Source organism: Triticum dicoccoides, chromosome 5A (genome assembly GCF_002162155.2).
Source record: "Triticum dicoccoides isolate Atlit2015 ecotype Zavitan chromosome 5A, WEW_v2.0, whole genome shotgun sequence".
Classification (NCBI taxonomy): Eukaryota; Viridiplantae; Streptophyta; class Magnoliopsida; order Poales; family Poaceae; genus Triticum; species Triticum dicoccoides.
The window spans coordinates 709,263,789-709,287,726 of record NC_041388.1 but is presented as its reverse complement, the minus strand read 5'-3'; the positions used below and the strand labels follow the sequence as shown (position 1 = coordinate 709,287,726).

At 42.9% G+C, this 23,938-nt stretch overlaps 3 protein-coding genes across 3 annotated transcripts; 1 reads left to right on the top strand and 2 right to left on the bottom strand.

The window, feature by feature from the left end:
* Nucleotides 1-12,992: 12,992 nt before the first annotated feature.
* On the top strand, nucleotides 12,993-15,432 carry LOC119304365 (basic transcription factor 3-like). The gene is made up of 6 exons (XM_037581549.1): nucleotides 12,993-13,135; nucleotides 13,616-13,683; nucleotides 14,046-14,194; nucleotides 14,285-14,341; nucleotides 14,752-14,790; nucleotides 14,964-15,432. Exons 2-6 carry the CDS (start codon nucleotides 13,616-13,618, stop codon nucleotides 15,182-15,184), a joined length of 534 nt encoding a protein of 177 aa, XP_037437446.1. The 5' UTR covers nucleotides 12,993-13,135; the 3' UTR covers nucleotides 15,185-15,432.
* Nucleotides 15,433-16,054: 622 nt separating this feature from the next.
* On the bottom strand, nucleotides 16,055-17,179 carry LOC119304364 (heat stress transcription factor C-2a-like). The gene has a single exon (XM_037581548.1). It carries the CDS (start codon nucleotides 17,102-17,104, stop codon nucleotides 16,328-16,330), a length of 777 nt encoding a protein of 258 aa, XP_037437445.1. The 5' UTR covers nucleotides 17,105-17,179; the 3' UTR covers nucleotides 16,055-16,327.
* A 4,025-nt stretch (nucleotides 17,180-21,204) lies between these two features.
* LOC119298580 (heat stress transcription factor C-2a-like) lies at nucleotides 21,205-22,300 on the bottom strand. The gene has a single exon (XM_037575931.1). It carries the CDS (start codon nucleotides 22,098-22,100, stop codon nucleotides 21,441-21,443), a length of 660 nt encoding a protein of 219 aa, XP_037431828.1. The 5' UTR covers nucleotides 22,101-22,300; the 3' UTR covers nucleotides 21,205-21,440.
* Nucleotides 22,301-23,938: the final 1,638 nt, after the last annotated feature.

Sequence of the window (23,938 nt, the reverse complement as noted above, 5' to 3'; positions counted from 1 at the left end):
GAATTGAATAATAAGGAAAATGGAAATGTTGTTAGAGTTGTGACTAGAGGTGGTAAAATGACTCAGGAACCTTTGTATCCTGAGGGGCACCCTATGAGAGTTGAGCAAGATTCTCATAGAATTAATGTTGATGCACCTAGTCCTTCTAAGAAGAAGAAAAAGAAAAATGATAGGACTTTGCATGCTTCTAGTGAACCTGTTGTTGACACACCTGAGAATCCTAATGATATTTCTATTTCTGATGCTGAAACACAATCTAGTAATGAACATGAACCTAGTGATAATGTTAATGATGATGTTCATGTTCATGTTGATGCTCAACCTAGCAATAACAATGATGTAGAGATTGAACCTGCTGTTGATCTTGATAACCCACAATAAAAGAATCAACGTTATGATAAGAGAGACTTCGTTGCTAGGAAGCACGGTAAAGAAAGAGAACCATGGGTTCAGAAACCCATGCCTTTTCCTCCTAAACCATCCAAGAAAAAGAATGATGAGGATTTTGAGCGCTTTGCTGGAATGATTAGACCTATCCTTTTGCGTATGCGTTTGACTGATATGCTTAAAATGAATCCTTATGCTAAGTATATGAAAGATATTGTTACAAATAAAAAAAAGATACCAGAAGCTAAAATTTCCACCATGCTTGCCAATTATACTTTTAAAGGTGGAATACCTAAGAAACTAGGAGATCCCGAAGTACCAACTATACCATGCTCCACTAAAAGAAACTATGTTAAAACTGCTTTATGTGATCTTGGAGCTGGTGTTAGTGTTATGCCTCTCTATTTATATCATAGACTTGATTTGAATAAGTTGACACCTACTGAAATATCTTTGCAAATGGCCGATAAATCAACTGCTATACGTGTCGGTATTTGTGAGGATGTGGCTATTATGGTTGCAAATGTTACTATTTTAACAGACTTTGTTATTCTTGATATTTCCGAGGACGATAGTATGTCGATTATCCTTGGTAGACCCTTTTTGAATACTGCAGGGGCTGTTATTGACTGCAACAAAGGCAATGTCACTTTTCATGTTAATGGTAATGAGCATACGGTACACTTTTCGAGGAAACAACCTCAAGTACATAGTATCAATTCTATTGGAAAAATTTCAACGATCATTATTGGAGGTTTTGAATTCCCTCTTCCTACTGTAAAGAAGAAATATGATATTCTTATTGTTGGGGACATGCATATCCCTGTTGAGGTAACCTAGTGTTATTTGAAAATTCTCGGGTTTCATGTTATTCGGATAGAGTTTGTTAACAAGACTTGATCAACCTTATTAGTGGATTTCTTTTGATGAGCATGAGATGGATGAAGCTAGAAAGCACAACTCTATGTGCCCTCCTTTTACTTTCCGTTATTTACATTAAATAAAGCAAAAATAGTTTTTTTGTCTGTTTTCCGCATTATCCTTGCAATAAAAATACCATGAAAATAAAAGTTCTCCAAATGTCTGGAAAATGATATATGCTTTTTTGTAGAATATTTTAGAATTACTGGCACTGAGAACGCACTAGTGGGCCCCACCACTTGGCCATGAGGGTGCAGGGCGCGCCCCCTGCCTTGTGGACCCCCTCCACTTATTCCAGCACCCACTCACTTTGTCTTCCTTCAGGAAAAAATCCTCCCATAGCTCAAACCCGAGTTCTATCTCATCTTGCTGCCATTTTCGATCTCCTTGCTCAAAGCTCCATTCACAAAACTGCTTTGGGGGATTGTTCTTCGGTATGTGACTCCTCCAATGGTCCAATTAGTTTTTGTTCTAGTGCTTTATTTATCGCAAATTTTTGCTGCTAAGGTGACCCTGTTCTTGAGCTTGCATGTCAAATTTACATGGTCAAAAGTAGTTTTAATGCATGATATAGCCTCTAGGCACTTGTAGGAGTAGTTGCTATCAATCTTGTTGAGTTTGGTTCACTTTTATTTTGAGTCACTAAAAATTTCAGAAATTTTCAGAGAAAGAAAATGATGAAGAGATTATCGAGGGGTTCTTCGAGCCGAAGTTCGAAGGATAAGAAGAATGAGGAGAATAAAAAGCCCAAATACAATCTTCCTCGCACTGCGGAGGTTCGGCCGTGTGAACGGCCTTGTGATGAGTTCCTAAGAACCGCCGAAATTTACGATGATTTCTATTATTTGGTTGAGAATGTAGGCCTCACCGACTTCCTCCACAACCAGCGCGAACAGTATCTCCTACTCACTAATATTTTCGTGCAAATTTTTTATTTCCATACTAAGAAATCACCACCTTCAGTGTAGTTTCACTTATATGATGAGGTTAAGGAGATGTCACTCCATGATTTTTGTCGGGTCTGCAAGATACCCTTTGAGGGCAGCATCGAGGAACCACGTCGTAGTGATGTGGATGGGTTTATTGATAGAATTGTTGTAGGAGAAACTAGGAAAGTTTCCGATACAAGAATTACCAGTATACATTTTCCTGTTCTACGTTACTTTGCGATATTTGCTAGTAGATGCTTAATTGGTCGCGGGAACAGTGGAAATCTTAGTGCTCCTGATATTGTCATTTTGCACCATGCTTTGTTTCGTGATACCACTTTCAGCTTAGGCGCCATTGTTGCTAAACGATTAAATCTGAACTGTACAAAGGGCCCCATTTTTGAAGGCATCTTTGCTTCACGCCTTGCTGAACATTTTGGGATACCTAATAGGCATTATGAGAAACAGGAAAAGTTGCTTCCTCCTATTTTCTAGATTATAAGAGTATGGTAGCACATGATTTTATTGTTAAAGAAAGAATAAGATGCTTAAGTATAATTTGATATTTGATAAAACTCGTTGTGAGATTATTACCTTGCCTGCACCCTCTCTATTTAACATACTTTCAGGCACGTACCTCATCTCACCCAAGGCCATTTATGCATACTGGAGGCTGACACAAGTCCCAGAGCCTGAGCCTGAGCCACCACTTGATCCTCATCGTCAGTCTGTTTATCAGTGGGATCCGGAGGAAATCGCCAACCAGTGGCACCCTGAGGACCCTCCTCAGTACATCGGAGGGAGTGGCTTCGATCCGTGGGCATAGACCAACTTAGGCCAAAAGCCTAAGCTTGGGGGAGTACGTATTTCTCACCGACATTACATTTATGTTCACACACTCATTCTTGTTGTCGGTGCTCATACTTTTTCATTGTACTATCCATGCTAGTTTATTTTATTTTCTAAGTCCTCTTCTTGTGTGTTTGAAAAACCTTAAGAAAAACCAAAAAAATTAGTTGTAGCTAGTTTACTTTCCATGCTTGTAATAGTAGTAACTAAAAGAAAACCCAAAAAGATTTCTCGTTCTTATTTTGCTTGTTGGGAGCTTTCCCGTGTAAATAGTTTTATTTCTTTTCTTGTTCTTTGGGGGTCGAGAGGAGAAGACCATGATGAAAATGTTGAGTGGCTCTTATATGCATTATTGTTGATTTAACTAAGAGCCCATGTTACCTTGTCTTCTCCCTTATATTAAATGCTTGCAGATTCCAGCTTAGTCCAATGCACGTGCACTATTATTATTATCCACACCAGGCGGTCGTGCAAGTGAAGGGCAATAATGACGATATATGATGGACTGATTGAGATGAGAGAAGCTGGTATGAACTCGACCTATCTTTTTTTTTGTAATATGATTAGTTCATCGTTCCTGATTCAGCCTATTATGAATGAAACATGTTTGCAATGACAATTAGAGATTATAGTTGCCCATGCCATGCTTAATTAGCTAAGAGTTTATAATAGTTTACCTTGCATGCCAACATGCTATTAAAATGGTTGTGATGTGGTATGATAGGGTGGTATCCTCCTTTGAACGATTCGAGTGGCTTGACTTGGCAAATGTTCACGCATGTAGTTGAAACAGAATCAACATAGCCTCCACGATATTTATGTTCATGGTGATTTATATACTACTCATGCTTGCATTCATTGTTGATTAATCTTAATGCATGTTCATGACTGTTGTCGCTCTCTAGTTGGTCGCTTCCCAGTCTCTTTCTAGCCTTCACTTGTACTAAGCGGGAATACTGCTTGTGCATCCACTTCCATAAACCCCAAAGTTATCCCATATGAGTCCACCATACCTTCCTATATGCAGTATCTACCTGCCGTTCCAAGTAAATTTGTATGTGCCAAACTCTAAACCTTCAAATGAAATTCTGTTTTGTATGCTCGAATAGCTCATGTATCAACTAGGGCTGTCTATATCTTCCATGCTAGGTGGGTTATTCTCAAGATGAGTGGACTCCGCTCATTATTCACGAGAAAATGGCTGGTAACCGGGATGCCCAGTCCCATGCTCAAATCAAAATAATTGCAAACAAAACTCCCCCAGGATTGTTATTAGTTGGAGGCACCCATTGTTTTAGACAAGCCATGGATTGATGTTAATTTGTTGGTGGTGGGGGGTATAAACTTTACCATTCTGTTTGGGAACCGCCTATAATGTGTGTAGCATGGAAGATATCCAGATCTCTTGGTTGTTATGTTAAAATGAAAGTATGCCACTCAAAATATTTTTTATCTCTGTTTCAAAACTTGAGCTCTAGCACCTCTGCAAATCCCTGCTTCCCTCTGCGAAGGTTCTATCTATTTACTTTTATGTTGAATCATCATCCTCTTATTAAAAAGCACCCATTAGAAAGCACCGCTATCATTAGCATGCATTGATATTAATTTACATTGAGTATGACTGTGACTGGATCTCTTTTACCATGAAGTACAATGTCTAGTCAGTCCTTGATCTTCAGGGGTGCTCTGCATTTATGTTTTGCAGTCTCAGAAAGGGCTAGTGAGATACCATCTTGTTATATCATATTATGATTATTTTGAGAAAGTGTTTTTAGTCAAGATTTATTATTATTGCTCGCTAGTTGATTATGCCATTGATATGAGTAAACGTGAGACCTAAATGTTATTGTGAATATGGTTAGTTCATAATCTTTGTTGAAAACTTGAATGCCGGCTTTACATATTTGCAACAACAAGATCAAACAGAGTTTGTAAAAGTTTTTCTTTATCACTTTTAGTTTGTCAACTGAATTGCTTGAGGACAAGCAAAGGTTTAAGCTTGGGGGAGTTGATACGTCTCCAACGTATCTACTTTTCCAAACACTTTTGCCCTTCTTTTGGACACTAACTTGCTTGATTTGAATGGAACTAACCCGGACTGACGTTGTTTTCAACAGAATTGCCATGGTGTTATTTATGTGCAGAAATAAAAGTTCTCGGAATGACCTGAAAATACACGGAGACACGTTTTGGTATTTATAAAAATACCGGCGAAAGAATCAGCGTAAGGGGCTCACACCCTGTCCATAAGGGTGCAGGGCGCCCACCTAGGGCGCGCCCCCTGCCTCGTGGGCCCCCTGAGGATCCACCGACATCAACTCCAACTCTATATATTCATGTTCAGGGAGAAAAAAATCAGAGAGAAGGATTCATCGCGTTTTACAATACGGAGCCGCCGCCAAGCCCTAATCTTCATCGGGAGGGCTGATCTGGAGTCCGTTCGGGGCTCCGGAGAGGGGAATCCGTCGCCATCATCATCAGCAACCTTCCTCCATCACCAATTTCATGATGCTCACCGTCGTGCGTGAGTAATTCCATCGTAGGCTTGCTGGACGGTGATGGGTTGGATGAGATTTATCATGTAATCGAGTTAGTTTTGTTAGGGTTTGATCCCTAGTATCCATTACGTTCTAAGATTGATATTGTTATGACTTGGCTATGCTTAATGCTTGTCACTAGGGCCCGAGTGCCATGATTTTAGATCTAAACCTATTATGTTTTCGTGAATATATGTGAGTTCTTGATCCTATCTTGCAAGTCAATAGTCACCTACTATGTGTTACGATCCGGTAACCCCGAAGTGACAATAATCGGGACCACTCCCGATGATGACCGTAGTTTGAGGAGTTCATGTATTCACTAAGTGTTAATGCTTTGGTCTGGTACTCTATTAAAAGGAGGCCTTAATATCCCTTAGTTTCCAATAGGACCCCGCTACCACTGGAGGGTAGGACAAAAGATGTCATGCAAGTTCTTTTCCATAAGCATGTATGACTATATTCGGAATACATGCCTACATTACATTGATGAACTGGAGCTAGTTCTGTGTCACCCTATGTTATAACTGTTGCATGAGGAATCACATCCGACATAATTATCCATCATTAATCCATTTCCTACGAGCTTTTCACATATTGATCTTTGCTTAGTTACTTTTCTGTTGCCAATGTTACGATTGCTACAAGAACTACTACTATTACTTTTGCCACAGTTACCGTTACTTCCATACTACTTTGCTACTAAATACTTTGCTGCAGATATTAAGTCTTTCAGGTGCGGTTGAATTGACAACTCAACTGTTAATACTTGAGAATATTCTTTGGCTCGCCTCGTGTCGAATCAATAAATTTGGGTTGAATACTCTACCCTCAAAAACTGTTGCGATCCCCTATACTTGTGGGTTATCAAGACTATTTTCTGGCGCCACCAAACTAGCAGACGACAAAGAAATTACACCTAACTAAAAAAGGTCGTCCCCGCGCTCCACCCCCCTCTTTCTCTCCCTCACCTCAGCCGTGTCACCCCCGTGCCCACCGGCCCCGCCGCCGACCCCCACGGACCCGCCGCCCCCAACCCCCACTGAGCCCGCCGCCCCCGACCACCACCACCCCCGACGCCCCCAACCCCCACCAGCCCGCGCCCTCGATGCCCTCACCGCCCACGCCACCTGATAATCCCCAAGTGCAGGGAATCATCGTAGCAATTCCAAAGGTGGAAGTGATAAGTATGGAGTGTCGAACCCACAAGGAGCTAAAGGTAAGATCAATATTCTCTCAAGTCCTATCTACCACTAATACGACCCTATGTACACCGAACATTTGCTTCCAACTAGAAACGAGAAATAAAACTACGTTGTGGGTATGAAGAGGATAACTTTGCATGATATCGAAGAGCTAAAATATAAAAGTAGGTGATGTTATCATAAAGTTAGAATATATTACTAAATATTATAAATAGCGAGTGTGGGATAATGATGGGTCGGTGTGCGGAATTATCCTATGCAATCGTTGACAAGACCGGTGGTCGTCATTGCAATTTCATATGAGGGAGAGGCATAAGCTAACATACTTTCTCTTCTTGGATCATATGCACTTATGATTGGAACTCTAGCAAGTATCCACAACTACTAAAAATCATTAAGGTAAAACCCAACCATAGAATTAAAGCATCAAGTCCCCTTTATCCCATACGCAACAACCCCCTTACTCGGGTTTATGCTTCTGTCACTCAAGCAACCCACTATAAGCGAATCATGAACGTATTGCGACACCCTACAGCGGGAATCCCTCACGCTTGCGCGACACAGAGGGCACAATAGGACATCACCAAAATAAAACATACAACTCATACCAATCTAGATCATCAATCAACCCAAAGACAAAGGATATCTACTCAAAACATCATAGGATGGCAACACATCATTGGATCATAATATGTGGCATAAAGCACCATGTTCAAGTAGGGATTACAGCGGGGTGCGGGAGAGTGGACCGCGTAAAAGAGATGAGGATGGTGATGTTGATGAAGACGATCACCGCGGCGATGATTCCCCTCCCGACGGCACTCTGGTGCCACCGAGAGAGAGAGAGGAGGAGAGGTTCTCCCCCTTGCGCTCCCTCCTCCATGGCCTCCCCCTGGATGGGGAGAGGTTCTCCCTCTGGTCCTTGGCCTTCATGGTGATGATGGCCCCTCCGGGATCCTCCTCCATAACCTCCGGTGATGATGGCCCCCTCCGGCAGGGTGCCAGAGAGGGCCTAGATTGATTTCTCATGGCTACAGAGGCTTGCGGCGGCGGAACTTCCGATCTAGGTTAATTTCTGGAGGTTTGGGTATTTATAGGAGAGGTTGGCGTCGAGAACAAGTCAGGGGGCCCCACGGGTAGTCCACGAGGCACAAGGGCGCGCCCCCACCCTCGTGGGGCCCATGAGACTCCCCTCCGGTAGATTTTTGTTCTAGTATTTTTTATATTTTGTGGAAAAATTCTCCGTTGATTTTCATCGCATTCCGAGAACTTTTATTTCTGCACAAAAACAACACCATGGTAGTTCTGCTGAAAACAGTGTCAGTCCGGGTTAGTTCTAATCAAATCATACCAAAATCATATAAAACTATTGTAAACATGGCATGAATACTTCATAAATTATAGATACATTGGAGACGTATCAGCATCCCCAAGCTTAATTCTTGCTCGTCCTCGAGTAGTTAAATGATAAAAGAAATAATTTATGAAGTGTGAATGCTAGCAAGTGCTTAAGTTTGATCAATGATAGTTTCAATCACTTTTTATAGCATCATTATATATCATAACAGTAGCTCAACTCATAAAACTTCTCATGATCAAGTAACAAGCTATTCACATGTTAAAGTATAGATCATAAATTTTCTTGAAAACTAAAAAATCGTGCTCTTAGTCATCAAACAATTGCAATTCATCTTATTTTCAGAAGGGTATATGTAAGAGCTTTGATTCAGCAAACTCCACATACTCAACTATCATTTAATCTTTCACAATTTCTAACACTCATGTGATATTTATGGGTTCAAAGTTTTAATCGGACACAGAGAAAGATAGGGGCTTATAGTTTCGCCTCCCAACCTTTTACCTCAAGGGTAATGTCAACAATAAGAATTTATGAAAACCTATATCCAAGTGTATCTGGATCGCTCCAACACAAAGTGCTTGCCAAAGGAAAAAGTGTAGAAAGGGAAAGGTGATGATCACCATGACTCTTGTATAAGGGTAGAAAATAAAAGTAAAAGATAGGCCCTTCGCAGAGGGAAGCAGAGGTTGTCATGCGCTTTTATGGTTGGATGCACAAAACCTTAATGCAAAAGAACGTCACTTTATATTGCCGCTTGTGATAAAGACCTTTATTATGCAGTCTGTCGCTTTTATTTCTTCCTTATCACAAGTTCGTATAATGCTTATTTTCTTCGCACTAATAGATCATACATATTTAGAGAGCAATTTTTATTGCATGCACCGATGACAACTTACTTGAAGGATCTTACTCAATCCATAGGTAGGTATGGTGGACTCTAATGACAAAACTGGTTTAAGGAATGTTTGGAAGCACAAGTAGTATCTCTACTTGGTGCAAAGAGTTTGGCTAGCATGAGAGGAAAAGACAAGCTCAATATGTTGGATGATCCAAGACAATATAACATTTCAGATATAGGAAAACATAACCCATTAAGTTGTCTTCCTTGTCCAACATCAACCTTTTAGCATGTCATATTTTGATGAGTGCTCACAATTGCAAAAGATGTCCAAGATAGTATATTTATATGTGAAATCTCTCTTCCGACAATATTCTTTCATGAATTGTTCAAGTGACCAATTCTGCGTTTGCTAACTTCCAATAAGTTTACTACCTATACTTATTATGTGTGAAGTCATAACTCCCTATGTTGTAAGCATATGAAATGTATATAAATTCAGATTTATGATATTCAATTCATTCAACCATTTACTCATAGGATATATGTGAAGCACGTGAGTAAATGACAAACTACTCCAAAAAGATATAAGTGAAGAACACTGAGTAGTCAAATAATTAACTAGCCATGGGAGGATTCTTTTTCATTCAAGATTTCAGATCCAATGATTTTATTCAAACAGTAAGTAAAATTGAAAATACGCTCCAAGAAAAACACATATCATGTGACGAATAAAAATATAGCTCTTAGTAAGGTATACCGATAGTTTTGAAGGCGAAAGAGGGGATGCCTTCCGGGGCATCCCCAAGCTTAGGTGCTTGAGTCTTCCTTGAGTATTACCTTGGGGTGCCTTAGGCATCCCCAAGCTTAGGGTCTTTCCACTCCTTATTCTCCTCATATCGATGTTGTCATGCTTATGCATTGTGTGTTGCTAATGTTGGGTGCATCATGACTAGATCTTTTCTACCATGAATTACAATGTTTAGTCGCTGCTTGAACTTTGGAGGTGCTCTGCATTTATGTTTTGCAGTCTCAGAAAGGGCTAGTGAGATACCACTATTGTCATATTATATCATGGTTGTTTTGACAATGTGTTGTTATTTGAGATATCTTATTATTGCTTGCTACTTGATTATGTCATTGATATGAGTTAATATAATTTTTAAGAGTTAATATTGACATGGTTAGTTATAATTTTGGTTGAAAACCTGGATGCTATTTAAGCTTATTTATGCAAACAAGAGCAAAAGAGTTCGTAAAAGTTTTTCTTTTTCACTTTCAGTTTATCAACTGAATTGCTTGAGGACAAGCAAAGGTTTAAGCTTGGGGGAGTTGATACGTCTCCGTCATATCTACTTTTTCTAACACATTTCCTCTTGTTTTGGACTCTAATTTGCATGATTTGAATGAAACCAACCCGGACCGACGCTGTTTTCAGCAGAACTACCATGGTGTTGTTTTTATGCAGAAATAAAAGTTCTCGGATTGGAACGAATTGCGAGGAATTTTTATATGAATAAAGATAATTTCTGGAGCCAAGAACCACCGTAGGGGGGCACCTGGGTCTGCACAACCCACCAGGGCGCCCCCCCTCTAGGCGCGCCTAGGTGGGTTGTCCCCACCTGGTGGCCCCGCGGACCCTGAAATCGACGCTACAAAATCACATGTTTCCAGAAAAAAATCAGGTAGGAAGAATTATCGCGTTTCATGAGATGGAGCCACCGTCACCTCCTGTTCTTAATCGGGAGGCAGGATCTGGAGTCCGTTTGGGGCTCCGGAGAGGGGGAACTTCGATCTTCGTCATCACCAACCCTCCTTCATCACCAATTCCATGATGCTCTCCATCGGGAGTGAGTAATTCCTTCGTAGGCTCGCTGGTCGGTGAGGAGTTGGATGAGATTCATCATGTAATCGAGTTAGTTTTGTTAGGGCTTGATCCCTAGTATCCACTACATTCTGAGATTGATGTTGCTACGACTTTGCCATGCTTAATGCTTGTCACTTTCGGCCCGGGTGCCATGATTTTAGATCCGAACCGTTTATGTTATCACCATTATATCTATGTTCTAGATCCGATCTTGCAAGTTATAGTCACCTACCACGTGTTATGATCCGGCAACCCCGGAGTGACAATAGTCGAGACACTTCCCGGTGATGACCGTAGTTTGAGGAGTTCATGTATTCACCGTGTGTTAATGCTTTGTTCCGGTTCTCTATTAAAAGGAGGCTTTAATATGCCTTAGTTTTCAATAGGATCCCGCTGCCACGAGAGGGTAGGACAAAAGATGTCGTGCAAGTTTTTTTTATAAGCACATATGATTATTTACGGAATACATGCCTACATTATATTTATGAACTGGAGCTAGTGCCGTATCGCCCTAGGTTATGACTGTTATATGGTGAATATCATCCAACAAATCGTCGACCCAATGCCTACGATTTTCCTACATAATGATCTTGCTAAGTTACTATTGTTGTTGTTACTATTGTCACTGCTACAAAGCTATTACTATCATTGTTACCGTTACTGTTGCTGCTGTCACTACTATCAAATCTATCATATTACTGTGCTACTGATCACTTTGCCGCAGATATTAATCTCCAGGTGTGGTTGAATTGACAACTCAACTGCTAATACTTGCAAATATTCTTTGACTCTCCTTATGTTGAATCGATAAATTTGGGTTGAATACTCTACCCTCGAAAACTGTTGCGGTCCCCTATACTTGTGGGTTATCATTTCCCCTTTTATGATCACTACGATCAGCCTATGTGCTTCGTGTCGTAATAGCACTACTCCACCCATCAAGCTAAACAAGTTTACTTGTACAAATTCGAATATGATATGATGCTGATATTAGTAAAACATAGACATGTTTAATTGGTCAGTTCTACTTGTGAGCTGTGTTGGGATTTTCCCTGAAGAGGAGAGGAGATGCAACCCAATAGAGGTAAGTATTTTCCCTCAGTGAGAATCAATGTATCAATCCAGTAGGAGAATCACACAAAGCCTCGTGAACAACACCTACGCAGACAAAAGCAAATACTTGCACCCACCGCGGGCAAGAGGGTTATAAGTCCCCTTGATCTCGTTACTTGCAAGGATTAATTCTGATAGTGATAGATAAAAAATTAAATTGCAAAGCAAAATAAAACAAAATAAAAGTGCAGCAAGGTATTTTCAGATTTAATATGTGATTAAAGTAGACCTCAGGCCATAATTTTCACTAGAGACTTGTTTCCTGAACACATAGCATACGATGGGTAAACATATTACTATTGTGCAACTAATAAAAAAGCGCATAGTTATGACGATATTCAAGGCAATGGTCATGTATATGGCCATCATGTCCGAGACAAAGTAGACCGACTCCTGCCTGCATCTACTACTATTACTCCACCCACCGGCTGCTATCCAGCATGCATCTAGGGTATTAAATTAATAAAAACAGAGTAACGCCTACCCTTAATGGCAACAATACAAATACATGTCTTGTCCCTTTCTGTCACTGGGATAGAGCACTGCAAGATTGAACCCATCACAAAGCACCTCTCCGGCTGAAGATAAATCAATCTAGTTTGTGAAACTAAACGGATAGATCAAAGAGAAATACAAAGCTATAACAATCATACATTATAAAGTAGTTTAGAAAAGACTCCAATTACTAATCATAGATATTCAAATCATAAACTCATAATTCATCGTATCCCAACAAACACAACGTAAAAAAAGATTGCATCTGATAGAACTTCAAGAACATAGAGGAGAACATTATCACGATATCAGAACGCTTCTCACAAATAATATCGTCATTTCTCCTGCTCCACAAGGTGTGTTTGTTAATTTAACCATACCTTGTTTTCCCACTAAAATTCCATCATATACGTACTACCTTATCATTGACCTCACCTCACCTCAGAGCTCACCACCCCCGTGGGATCGGACGGCCAGGATCGGCCCCTGGGGTGATAAAACCCTAACACCGAGCCGAGCAGAGGAAAGCAAGCCCCCTTTCGCAGTGGTTGGCCTCCCGACCCCTATCTTCTCTCCCACTAATCCCCCCCATTCCCCTCGCTGCCGCCGCCGCCGCCATCGTCGCCTGCCCAAGGTATGCCCCCAGCGCCCATCCCCTGCCCCCCTTGCGGCGCTACGCTCTGCTGCCGCAGCTTTTAGTTTAATCGCGTGGCCTGCGGGCGGGCAGATGGACGGAGATGGACTGTACGGTGCCGTCGATCTGTCGTGCCTGCGGATTCGCCGGTTGGCGTCGTGGTTCCGGTTGCTGCCGTCGCGGGTGTGCTTGGCTTAGGTCGGATTTTGCCCGGCGGACTGGTCGGCGCGAGATTCGATCTGGCTGCTCTGTCGTTCAAGCTGGATTCGGGGTCGGTAGGGTGGGATGAATCGCCCGCTGCTAGATTTGGCAACTTGCAGCTCCGCGGCCGGAGTAGTCAGTGACTGGACGCTGCCCATGCCGCCGGCCCTGCTTCCACGGCTCAACACTTACTATAACTTTGACCAAGAGTACTGGGAGATCCCTTTTTTTTGCTCCCATGTACCGTTATTAACGCAAGAACTCATGTGTGTCGTGCAGATGAATGTCGACAAGCTGAAGAAGATGGCCGGTGCCGTGCGCACCGGGGGCAAGGGCAGCGTGCGCAGGTGCTTTCTCCGATGTTAAACTTGTTATTACTGTCGTCCATATTGGTTTTGGTGTGAGCACTAGTGTTTCCTGCTTGAAGCACGGTAGTAAATCTATTGTTTCAGCCCTAAAATGTCTCCTCGGAATGAATAATTTGTGCCCTGTGAACCATTATTGCTGATATCCTGTTTAGAAATGCCAAATTTGAAGCATGCTAGCTAAAGCATACATCATCATCCAAACATACTGGTGTTACATTTCTGAATTGGTCTGTCAGTGAATGCCATTTAGTGGATGCATATCAGCTTATAGAGTATAAAAATAGTATGAACGTTTCTCCTATTGCTATACTTATTATTGAAAAGCTTTCCGCTGATGGCAGGAAGAAGAAGGCCGTTCACAAGACCACGACCACTGATGACAAGAGGCTTCAAAGCACCTTGAAGAGAGTAGGAGTGAACACCATTCCTGGTATTGAAGAGGTCAACATTTTCAAGGATGACGTTGTCATCCAATTTCAGAACCCGAAAGGTGAAATGACATTTTGTACCATTTCGTCTACAGAATTAAGGATCCACTTGCACATCTATTCTAACATTGGTATTTCTTGATTTCCTGCAGTGCAAGCATCAATTGCCGCAAACACATGGGTAGTCAGTGGAACACCACAGACGAAAAGTAAGTCCTGCTTTAAAATCTTCATGGCTTAATTGTTTCATTAAGTAGCCTTCTTTCTCTGGAGCAACATAAATATCTCTAAGATATGCTGCTTTGGCAGTGATCTCATCTTTATTTGTGCATCTACCTTTAAGTTTCATGGGTACATAAATATTATGATGTAGATGGCATATGCTATCAACTTTAACTGTCTGTACATGACTTTTGTAAATCAAAGTTAGTAGTCTCATTATGTTTCAAAAGTAATGTTACAGTTTACTAATGATGATATCATGAGGTTGAAGATGTACAGCTTGCTACATACTATATACTATATATTCTTCACTACCATATATGTTCCTTGTGACTGAGCACTACATTTTTTGACTTGATGTAACTGCAATTTCATTTTTGGCTTTTATTGTTTACAGAGCTGCAAGATTTACTGCCGACAATTATCAACCAACTGGGTATGTCCCCCTTCACATTCTCACATTAGTCTAGTCCAATAATTGCCTATGTTCTGGTGAAATGTCTTGCTCACTGTGTTAATACCACCATACTTGAATCGAAAGACACTAAAACATCTCAACCAAGCAAGTGCGTTTACACCATGTCTCAACAGGAAATTCCTTTTTGCCAGGCCCGGATAACTTGGACAACCTGCGAAGGCTTGCGGAGCAGTTCCAGAAGCAGATGCCTGGTGGTGAGGCTGGCGGCGCCAGCATCGGTGCTGCCCAGGACGATGATGACGATGTCCCAGAGCTCGTCCCAGGAGAGACCTTCGAAGAGGCCGCAGAGGAGAAGAAGGAACCCGAGGCGAAGAAGGAAGCGGAGCCGGAGGAGAAGAAAGAGTCGTCGTAATCTTGTCACGCCATTCGTTGTCGTGAAGGGTTCCTTGTTGGTTCAGGGTTGATTGGCATCTTATTACTGTATATGCCAGAGACATGGTCCTGTGAGAACTCTGGCCCATCTTTCATTTCTAGCGCTCCTCCGGTTGGTTTTGTCTCGGCCGTGGGTTGTGTCCAAACCGACGGCGGAACTGAGTTTTACGACAATTATGGTTTACCATTCCAAAGTGTTTGATATGCACAGTTGCAATGTTTGATGGATAGGTCTTGTCAGAAATGTGTGCCGTCCAGGTCCAACCAGTGGCAGTTAATTTTCAGGAAATTGCTATGCGCATGCCCAACCTTGCCGTAGTAGCGTGTGTTGCTTGGAAGTGATTTTGTGGAGAGGTTTACTTCCTTTTCTACCTGAGAATCACAAGCGATAGCTGCACTGAGCTTCAGATGAAGAACAATTGATTTTTGTAAAAGATTTGTCACTACTGTTAGGCCATAACATAATTGTGTCCATCAATCTTCTCGCCCAAACGGCCCTGGCAACACAAGACTATGGCCTTGCCCATTATGTCATGTCATACTCCCTCCGCTCCTTTTATATATGGTGTATTTGATTTTTGATAAAATTTTAAAATATAAGGTGCATTTCTTTTAATTCGTTGTTAACCCTCCAGACTCGCAGCAAAAGAAGTAAAATATCTCTATTGATTGCATGTATCTTTTACTTTTTTGGACTAACTAATTTACTTACCACTAATCAATTAATTTGCCAAGTCCTAACTAATCTGTAATTATGTGTGTTGATCACCATGCCAAAAATAAAAATAATATACTTTACATAAAGGAACGGAGGGAGTAAGAGACCTGAGCAGAGCAGATCCATGAGACGTGATGCCGCATGTGCCTCCAGCATTGCGCATTCCTGGCCTCGCAACACAAACACAGGTTTTACACATCTCACCTGATCAAAGTTGCTGAGCTAAAATACACACAGTAAACAAAAATATGTCTCGCAGATTGAGATTCGATCTCCTCTACAGCCACAAGTCAGAGCCTAACCCCTATCTAGCCTCCTTTCTCTACATACATACAGATACAGTACAGAGCAGAGCAGTCGGGGACAGTGGGGAGGGGGTTGATCGGCCGCCCAACCAGCAGCCGGTCAGTAGCCGCTGTCCATGTGAAAGCCGTCCGCCTGCACGCCGCCGAACCCGTCCCCTCCGGCGTAGTACATGTCCACGCTGGGCTCCGGCACCAGGGCCTCCTCCAGGTTCAGGTTGCCGCTGTGGTGGTGGTCGACCCCCGCGCCGTCCGCGTCGAGCAGCAGCCGCGGCCTCTTGACCTCCTCCGCGCCCTCGTCCTGGCCGCCCCCCGAGCTGCCCGCGAGGCGGCGCAGCACGTCGGGGTCGCCCACCACCTTGAGGAGGAAGGCGAGCATCTGCTTGGGCCGGCGCTCCGTCTCCTGCACCCGGCGCCACATCTCCGCCACGCGCTCCTCCGTGGCCCTCTGCTCCTGCCTCAGCCGGACCACCTCCATGGCCAACACCGTGCTGCTGCTCTCCTCATCCTCCTCCTCGCCGCCCTCCTTGCCGCCGCGCTTGGCGCTGCTCTGGCGGCGGACGATGCGGGGGAGGAGGTGCGTCTGGCCGCGGAGGAAGGAGGCGTGCGCGAACTCCCACCGGTCCGGGTCCACCTTGCGGAAGCCGTAGGTGTTGAGCTGCCGGACGAAGCTGGAGAAGTTGGCGTGCTTGAAGTGCGCCGGGAGGAGCGCCTGCGAGAAGGCGAAGGGGTCGGCGACGACGAAGCTGTTGCCGGCGGGCCCCCACGCGACCACGGCGTCGGTGGCCCGGTCGTCCACCATCCCGTACGTCTTGGCCACGAACGGCGCCACCCCCGCACTACCGGAGCCCGAGGACGACGAGTCCATGCCGCCGCTCATCGTCGCGACGGAGGGAGAGAGAGAAGAGACGATGCTCGCTTGCTTGTTGCTGGTCGGGGAATGAAGGGGGAGCGGACTGCGACTGCGAGATGTGTATTGCGCTCGCTCTCTCTCTCTCACTCTCTATGTAGGCCGGATGTCGACGGGGGAGGGGGTGACAGGTGGTGGCGCACGCGGCGGGCGGCGAGATATTGTAGCCGCTGAGTCGACAAAAGCGGCCAAGTTGAAGCGAAGTATCCGCTTTCCATTTCTGTGGTGAGCTGCGCTCCCGAGGAAACGGGTTAACTTGTGGACGGGGGTTGCTTCTTTTTTCTGGGTAGCCACTAGGCCTGGGGGACAATATATAAAGATTGATTTCTGTTTATCTCAATATCAATATACAAAGGCTCATGGATGGGTTATGAAAGAGAAAAGGCTCGGGAACGTCAAATGTCTCGACCAACGTGTCCAGACTATTTTAACCATCCAATGCAGTGCCACATATGTTTTTTTTTTACTTCAGTACAGACGCAAGAGCTCATACATACGCACATACACTCATCCCTATGAACGTACACACGCACACCCTATCCCTACGAGCACCTCCGAAAGACTGAGACGACATGACATCTTGAAATTTACAAAGTTACCGTAGACGCCTCGTCGTCGATGAAAACGTCCCCTCCCGCCGAAAGCGCATCACTGAAAATACTGAAATAAATCCACGAATAATGTGAGCACCAGGACTTGAATCTTGGTGGGCCGGGGATACAATTGTCCCTCTAACCATCCAACCACAGGTTGGTTCGCCAGTGCCATGTATATTTGCAGATGAGAATTTAAGCAATTGAATGTAAAGTTGGGGAGGCTCGCGGGAGTTCGGTCCTTCGCCATTAGGCCTTCGACACCCTCGACACACCCGCAACTACGCCTAAAGCATGTGTATCTTTCTCACTTCGCTCCCAAAGCTTTTTGTATCCGCTCCTGGATAGGCTGCCGCGGCCGCTGTATCAACCCGCCCAGATCTTCGCCGTTGCAATCGGGAACCAGGCGCGCTTTGACTACACCATCGCCCGCTCCCCTTGCCCATCCGCTGCCCTGGTACCGTCTACCCCTGCAGTTGCTATCCACGGCGGACACCACACCCACAAAGTGTTTGTCCAAATGTCATAGCGTTGACATTTTCTATGTACTTTGATACTTCGAGGCAAACACGATGGATTCTGACGACATGTACTTCTACATCAACTTCATGGAGTCGTCCTCATCAGATGTGGATGAAACAGCGATGATGCAGGAGGTCCTAGTAGAAGCAGATCATGCGGAGGATCATGTCTTGAATTTTAAGGGATCAATCAAGAAACATCGAGTGTTGAATCGGAAGAGGACACGAGGGCATTTGACGATGATGAAAGTTTTACTTTGCCCTAGATGCCCTATTCACGAACAATTTTCACCGGCGCTTTCGGATGCGCAGAGATGTTTTCGTCGCCTCAACAATGGTGTCCGAGCTTATGATGACTACTTCATCTTGAAAAATGACGCCATTGGAAAAAAAATGGATACCCTGATTAGCAGAAGTGCACGCTGCATTGAGGATACTCGCCTATGGAACCAACACAGATTCATGGGACAAGTACCTCTGAATGTTTGTAAGCACATGTAGAGTTGCCATGGTGAGGTTTGCTAAAAGGGTGGTCAAGGTGTTTGGACTGTAGTACTTAAGAGGACCAACTGACGTAGACACCGAAAGGCTAATGTCACTCTCAGAAGTAAGAGGGTGGCTAGGTATGCTTGGATCCCTCGATTGCATACAATGGAGACGGAAAAACTGCCCATGTGCTCTCCAAGGGCAAAAATTAGGGACATGTTAAGAAGCCCACAATCATTCTTGAAGCTGTTGCATCATAAGACCTATGAATTTGACACGCTTTATTTGGCATGCCTAGGTCTCACAATGACATCAACGTGTTGCAGCAGTCTTCTTTGTTTGCTAGGTTGACTAAAGGACAAACTCCTCCGTGTCAACTATACCATCAATGGTCATGACTACATCATGGGCTACTATCTAGTTAATGGTATCCATCCTCCATTGGTGACCTTCGTCGAGACCATCTTTGAGCCAGTTGGTCAGAAAAGAGCTCAGTTTGCCCAAATATAAGAAGGAGCTAGCAAGGATGTGAAGAGGGCATCTGGAGTGCTCCAAGCCCGTTTTGCGATTTTTCGAGGACCTGGAGATCCAGAGACCTTGTGGGAGATGATGACAGCTTGGATGATAATGCAAACATGATTGTAGAGGATGAAGATGAAGGAGCTAGAAGGAACTTAAAAAAAAAGATTGTGAACTGCTATGCATTTGAGCTTGAGCTCTGCATCTTGCATTTGATTATTTAGAAATATTACGAGGTAATACCGCCAATGGTAAAGTATGTTCTAAACTTATATGATTATAATAATCCACCAACGTTATCATGGCGTTTATCATTTTTTTCCATCAGATGCACAAAGTAGTTCATATGATTTGTCTATAGTTGTTTTGGAGTTAAATGCTTACGAAATATATAAGGCCCAATGATTCATGAACCGGCCAAAAGATGACTTGTAAGTATTGTTCATGCCAACTAGAAATTTTAGATGAGGTGAGATATAATTAAAGGAAGACAGAGGGTTGTGGTTGGGTATCATTATAACCCTATTTTTTGACACACTTCGAAATTTTTTCAAACACATGATTTTCATTTTAAAAAATACATGTTTTGAACACTTTTTCTGAATACACAGTAATATTTTCCAAATACATGCTGCATATTTTCTTAATGGCAATAAACATTTGTTAAACTACATGAACATGTTTTACATTGTATGAACATTTTTAAAATTTGCACGGCCTTTTTTAGACACACTTGAACAATTTTTATAAAATATCACATACTTTTTTATAATGTGAATAAGCATTATTTTAATGACAGGAACATCTTTTTACATTTTATAGTCAACACTGAAAAATTTCATGAACATTTGTTTTGAATCGCTTGATTTTTTACTTAAAATTTCATGTGCATTTTTTTAATAGCACAATTTTTTTTATTACATCACGAAACATTTTTTTAACATTGTATACTTTTTTCTGAAAATTCCACAAACACGTTTTTGAAACTCTTGAATATTTTAAAAAATGTAATGTACATTTCTACAAACAATTATTTAATTCTTTAAATATTTATTTGTATTGTAAAAACATCTTTTAAATATCACGTCCATTTTTTAATGTCACCAACATTTATCCGTACACACGATTAATGTTTTGCTATACTTGTTTAACATTTTCTAATACATGATTAATATTTTTCCAAAACATATGTGAACGTGTTTTTTTGCATTATATATATTTACAATATTTCAAAATATAAACAATAGTAAAAATGTAAAAAAGTATGGGTGATGTCAGTCTGACACGCCCGTGTGGTTACTTGGCTGGCCCAATAACGGCTCCCCATAGTCGCCGTACCCTCACATATGTTTTGGAAAAATATTAATCATAAGGTGATAGCCTTGCTCCATATATCAAAGTAATCGAGGGCGCAGGAGCGGTGGTCGAGGTAGCCAACACGTCGCGGTGACAGGCAGATTCATTTCCGGCAAAGAGAAAAGACAAGCCAGAATCATGTTTTAATAGAAATAGCCAACACGCAGAAATAAACTATACAATGTTCTAATCAATGCAACCAAAAGACCGACCGATCTAATGAAAAAGACTAGGCAACACATTATACGTCAACACTTTCCTCATGTGTGGCTTTCTCAGGCCTAAACGTGGATCGAAATTGGGCTACAATTTAATTGCGCCAGCCAGGTCTTAAACTCAAGACCTTTTGGCTTCGATACCATGTAGAAGTGCACACTCTAACCAATACAACTAAAAGACCGATCTGATGAAAGAGACTAGGCAGCACATTATACGTCAACACTTCCTCCGTAAATAAATATAAACTACTTTCTTTGTTCTTGGATATAGACTTTTTTGTTCTTAGATATATAGAGATTTCAATATAAACTACATACGAATTAAAATAAGCGAATTTATACTTTAAAATATGTCTATATACATTCATATATAGTCTATACTAAAATCTTTAAAATGAGATATACTTAAGAACGAAGAGAGTACAAAGAAATATAAACTTACACTGACTAAATTCCAGAGACATTGTGATCTAAGCGTCTCTTATACAAGTGCGGCGTTTCTGTTCCTGAGCTATGCCGGAGTATTTAGTATCTGGCTAGCTTCCTGCACGTGCCTATTTCTCTCTCGACAAAGCCACAAAATACAGATGCCGGACAGCGTTCACGCACGCAGTCAGTAGCCGCTGTTGACGTGGAACGCGTACGGCGGGTGTCCGCCGCCGTCCGCCTGCACGTCGCCTCCGGCGTAGTACAATTCCACGCTGGGCTCCAGCACATAGGCCTCTTCCATGTTCAGGTTGCTGTGATTGTGGTACGACTGCCCGTCGACGGGCATCCTCTGTTCTTCCCTGCTGTCGAGAAGCAGCCGCGGCCTGTTGACCCGCGCGTCCTCGTCCTGGCCGCTGCCTGCGAGGCGGCGCACCATGTCGGGGTCGCCGACCACCTTGAGCAGGAAGGCGAGCATCTGCTTGGGCCGGCGCTCCGTCTCCTGCACCCGGCGCCACATCGCCGCCACGCGCTCCTCGGTGGCCCTCTGCTCCCGCCTCAGCTGGACCACCTCCATGGCTAACATCGTGCTGCTGCCGTCTTCATCTTCGCGGTCGTCCTTGCCGCGCCTGCCTCCGGTACCGCTGCTCTGGCGCCGGACGATGTGGCGCAGGAGGTGCGTCTGGCCGCGGAGGAAGGAGGCATGCGCGAACTCCCACCGGTCCGGGTCCACCTTGCGGAAGCCGTAGGTGTTGAGCTGCCGGACGAAGCTGGAGAAGCTGGACGAACCAGAGGAGCTCCCGGATGAGGACGACGACTCCATGCCGCTGACGCCGCCGCTCATCATCACGAGACGGCCAGAAGATGGATCTTTGCTTGCTGCTAGCTACTTGGGGAACGAGCGGGGTGTCGTGCGGTGAGTGGATTGGGACGGACTGGGAGGAGCTGTGTCGTGTCGAGCCGAGCTGCCGAGGTGTATATACGCAGGCCGCAGGGGATGTCGACAGGTGGTTGCGCACGCGGCGGCGCCTGGCAGGCCGCGGGATTTTCCGGCCGCTGAGTCGGCATGGGAGCGGGGGGAAGGTGGCACTCCTCCTTGCGCCCAGACAAACAAAGTGGCGAGGTTTAAGTTGAACTCGCATCTGCTTTCCATTTGTTTATTCATCTCGACTCCTGTTCTCTACCCTCTTTTTATTTTGTTTTGTTATAAGCAGATACAGAAACGGGTTAACGAGCGGACAGGGGCAGTGCAAAGTTCGGCGGGACCCAACTGGGTATTTTAGAAGCTACTGTGTCACATCAATCAGTCATGTAGCAGTTGTGTCACACGCCGACCACTCTTTAAAATGCATTTTCAACGGGCAATCACCAAATATTTGTGGACATGTGTTAAATGTATTTTTAGTCGTAGTCGGATAGTTAGAAGGACAATGGTATCACATCTCAACAGGATACGGATACCACAACTAAATTTGACATTGGTGTTTGCATTTTTCTGGATTTATCTCAAGCCTTCCAACGAGGTGCGTTCAATGGGAAGAGACTTCCAGTTGACTACAAAAGCGTCTGTGGGGATTTTATCAATCTCAAGATGATGTGTCGGTTCAATCTCTCAGAGATGCTTACAAGGGTATAGTATGTGTGTGCGATCTTTCATAGTTGTTAGTGCATGTGCGTATCTATGAACGCATGTGTCTACTATGTTAAAAAAGGTTTCCGAACACGTTCGAAAAAGATGAATCGAAGACGTGGCTGTGGGAACGGGCAGTGTGCCTGTGCAGATGTCCGGACTTGTTCAAATCTTCCTAGATTTGTTGACAGTTTCGATTTTGGACTCGTCCAGGTCATTTCGCGGACATGTGACGACTTGCGTTAAAGACCTAAAAAGTGTCTCGGGACCATCCGATCCAAATATTCGCGGGTTTCTCCGCTGATTGCTCCTTGGAGATGCCCTTATCTATTCACACTTTTTCGCATGATTTCAATACTTCATTAGATTCTATCTTTTAAATGTAAAGTCTAATTTACGACATGTTTACATCTTTGAGTTCCTTATGATTAGGATTTTCAAACAAGACCATTTCCAAGTATATTTAGAAAAAATAAAAATTGTATTTCAAAACATAGAGAAACTCTATGAAACATAGTGATGCAATCTAGTACATGAGAAAACTAATAAAAATTGATGAATGATGAGAATGATTATTTATTAAAAAATCAATATTAAGTTTGAAGTGTATTGACACAGAATGAAACATTATGATATGATTTCGAACAGATGAACCAAAGTGAAACACCATGATTATTTTTTTGTCAAATATAATGAAACATTTTAAATTTTTTAGAAACTTTGTATTTCATTGTAAATGATAATATTTTTTTTCTAGTTTCTTCATGATTCACAAAGTTCTATCATGAGTTGTTGTTTTCACTACACTTCAAACATGTTTAATAAACAAAATATATATTCATTTTTTTGAAATGTTCTATTGTAGTGTTTTATCGTCTTCGAGAGCATATCACGATGTTCCATTCCGTATCGATACACTTCTAGCTTAATATCATGATTTTATTAAACATTCACTCTTATAAAGTTTTATTATTATTTTCATGTTCTATAGTTCATCAATATGTTTTATAGAGTTTTGTCATATTTCATAATAAAAATTTGAAAATCTGTAAAAA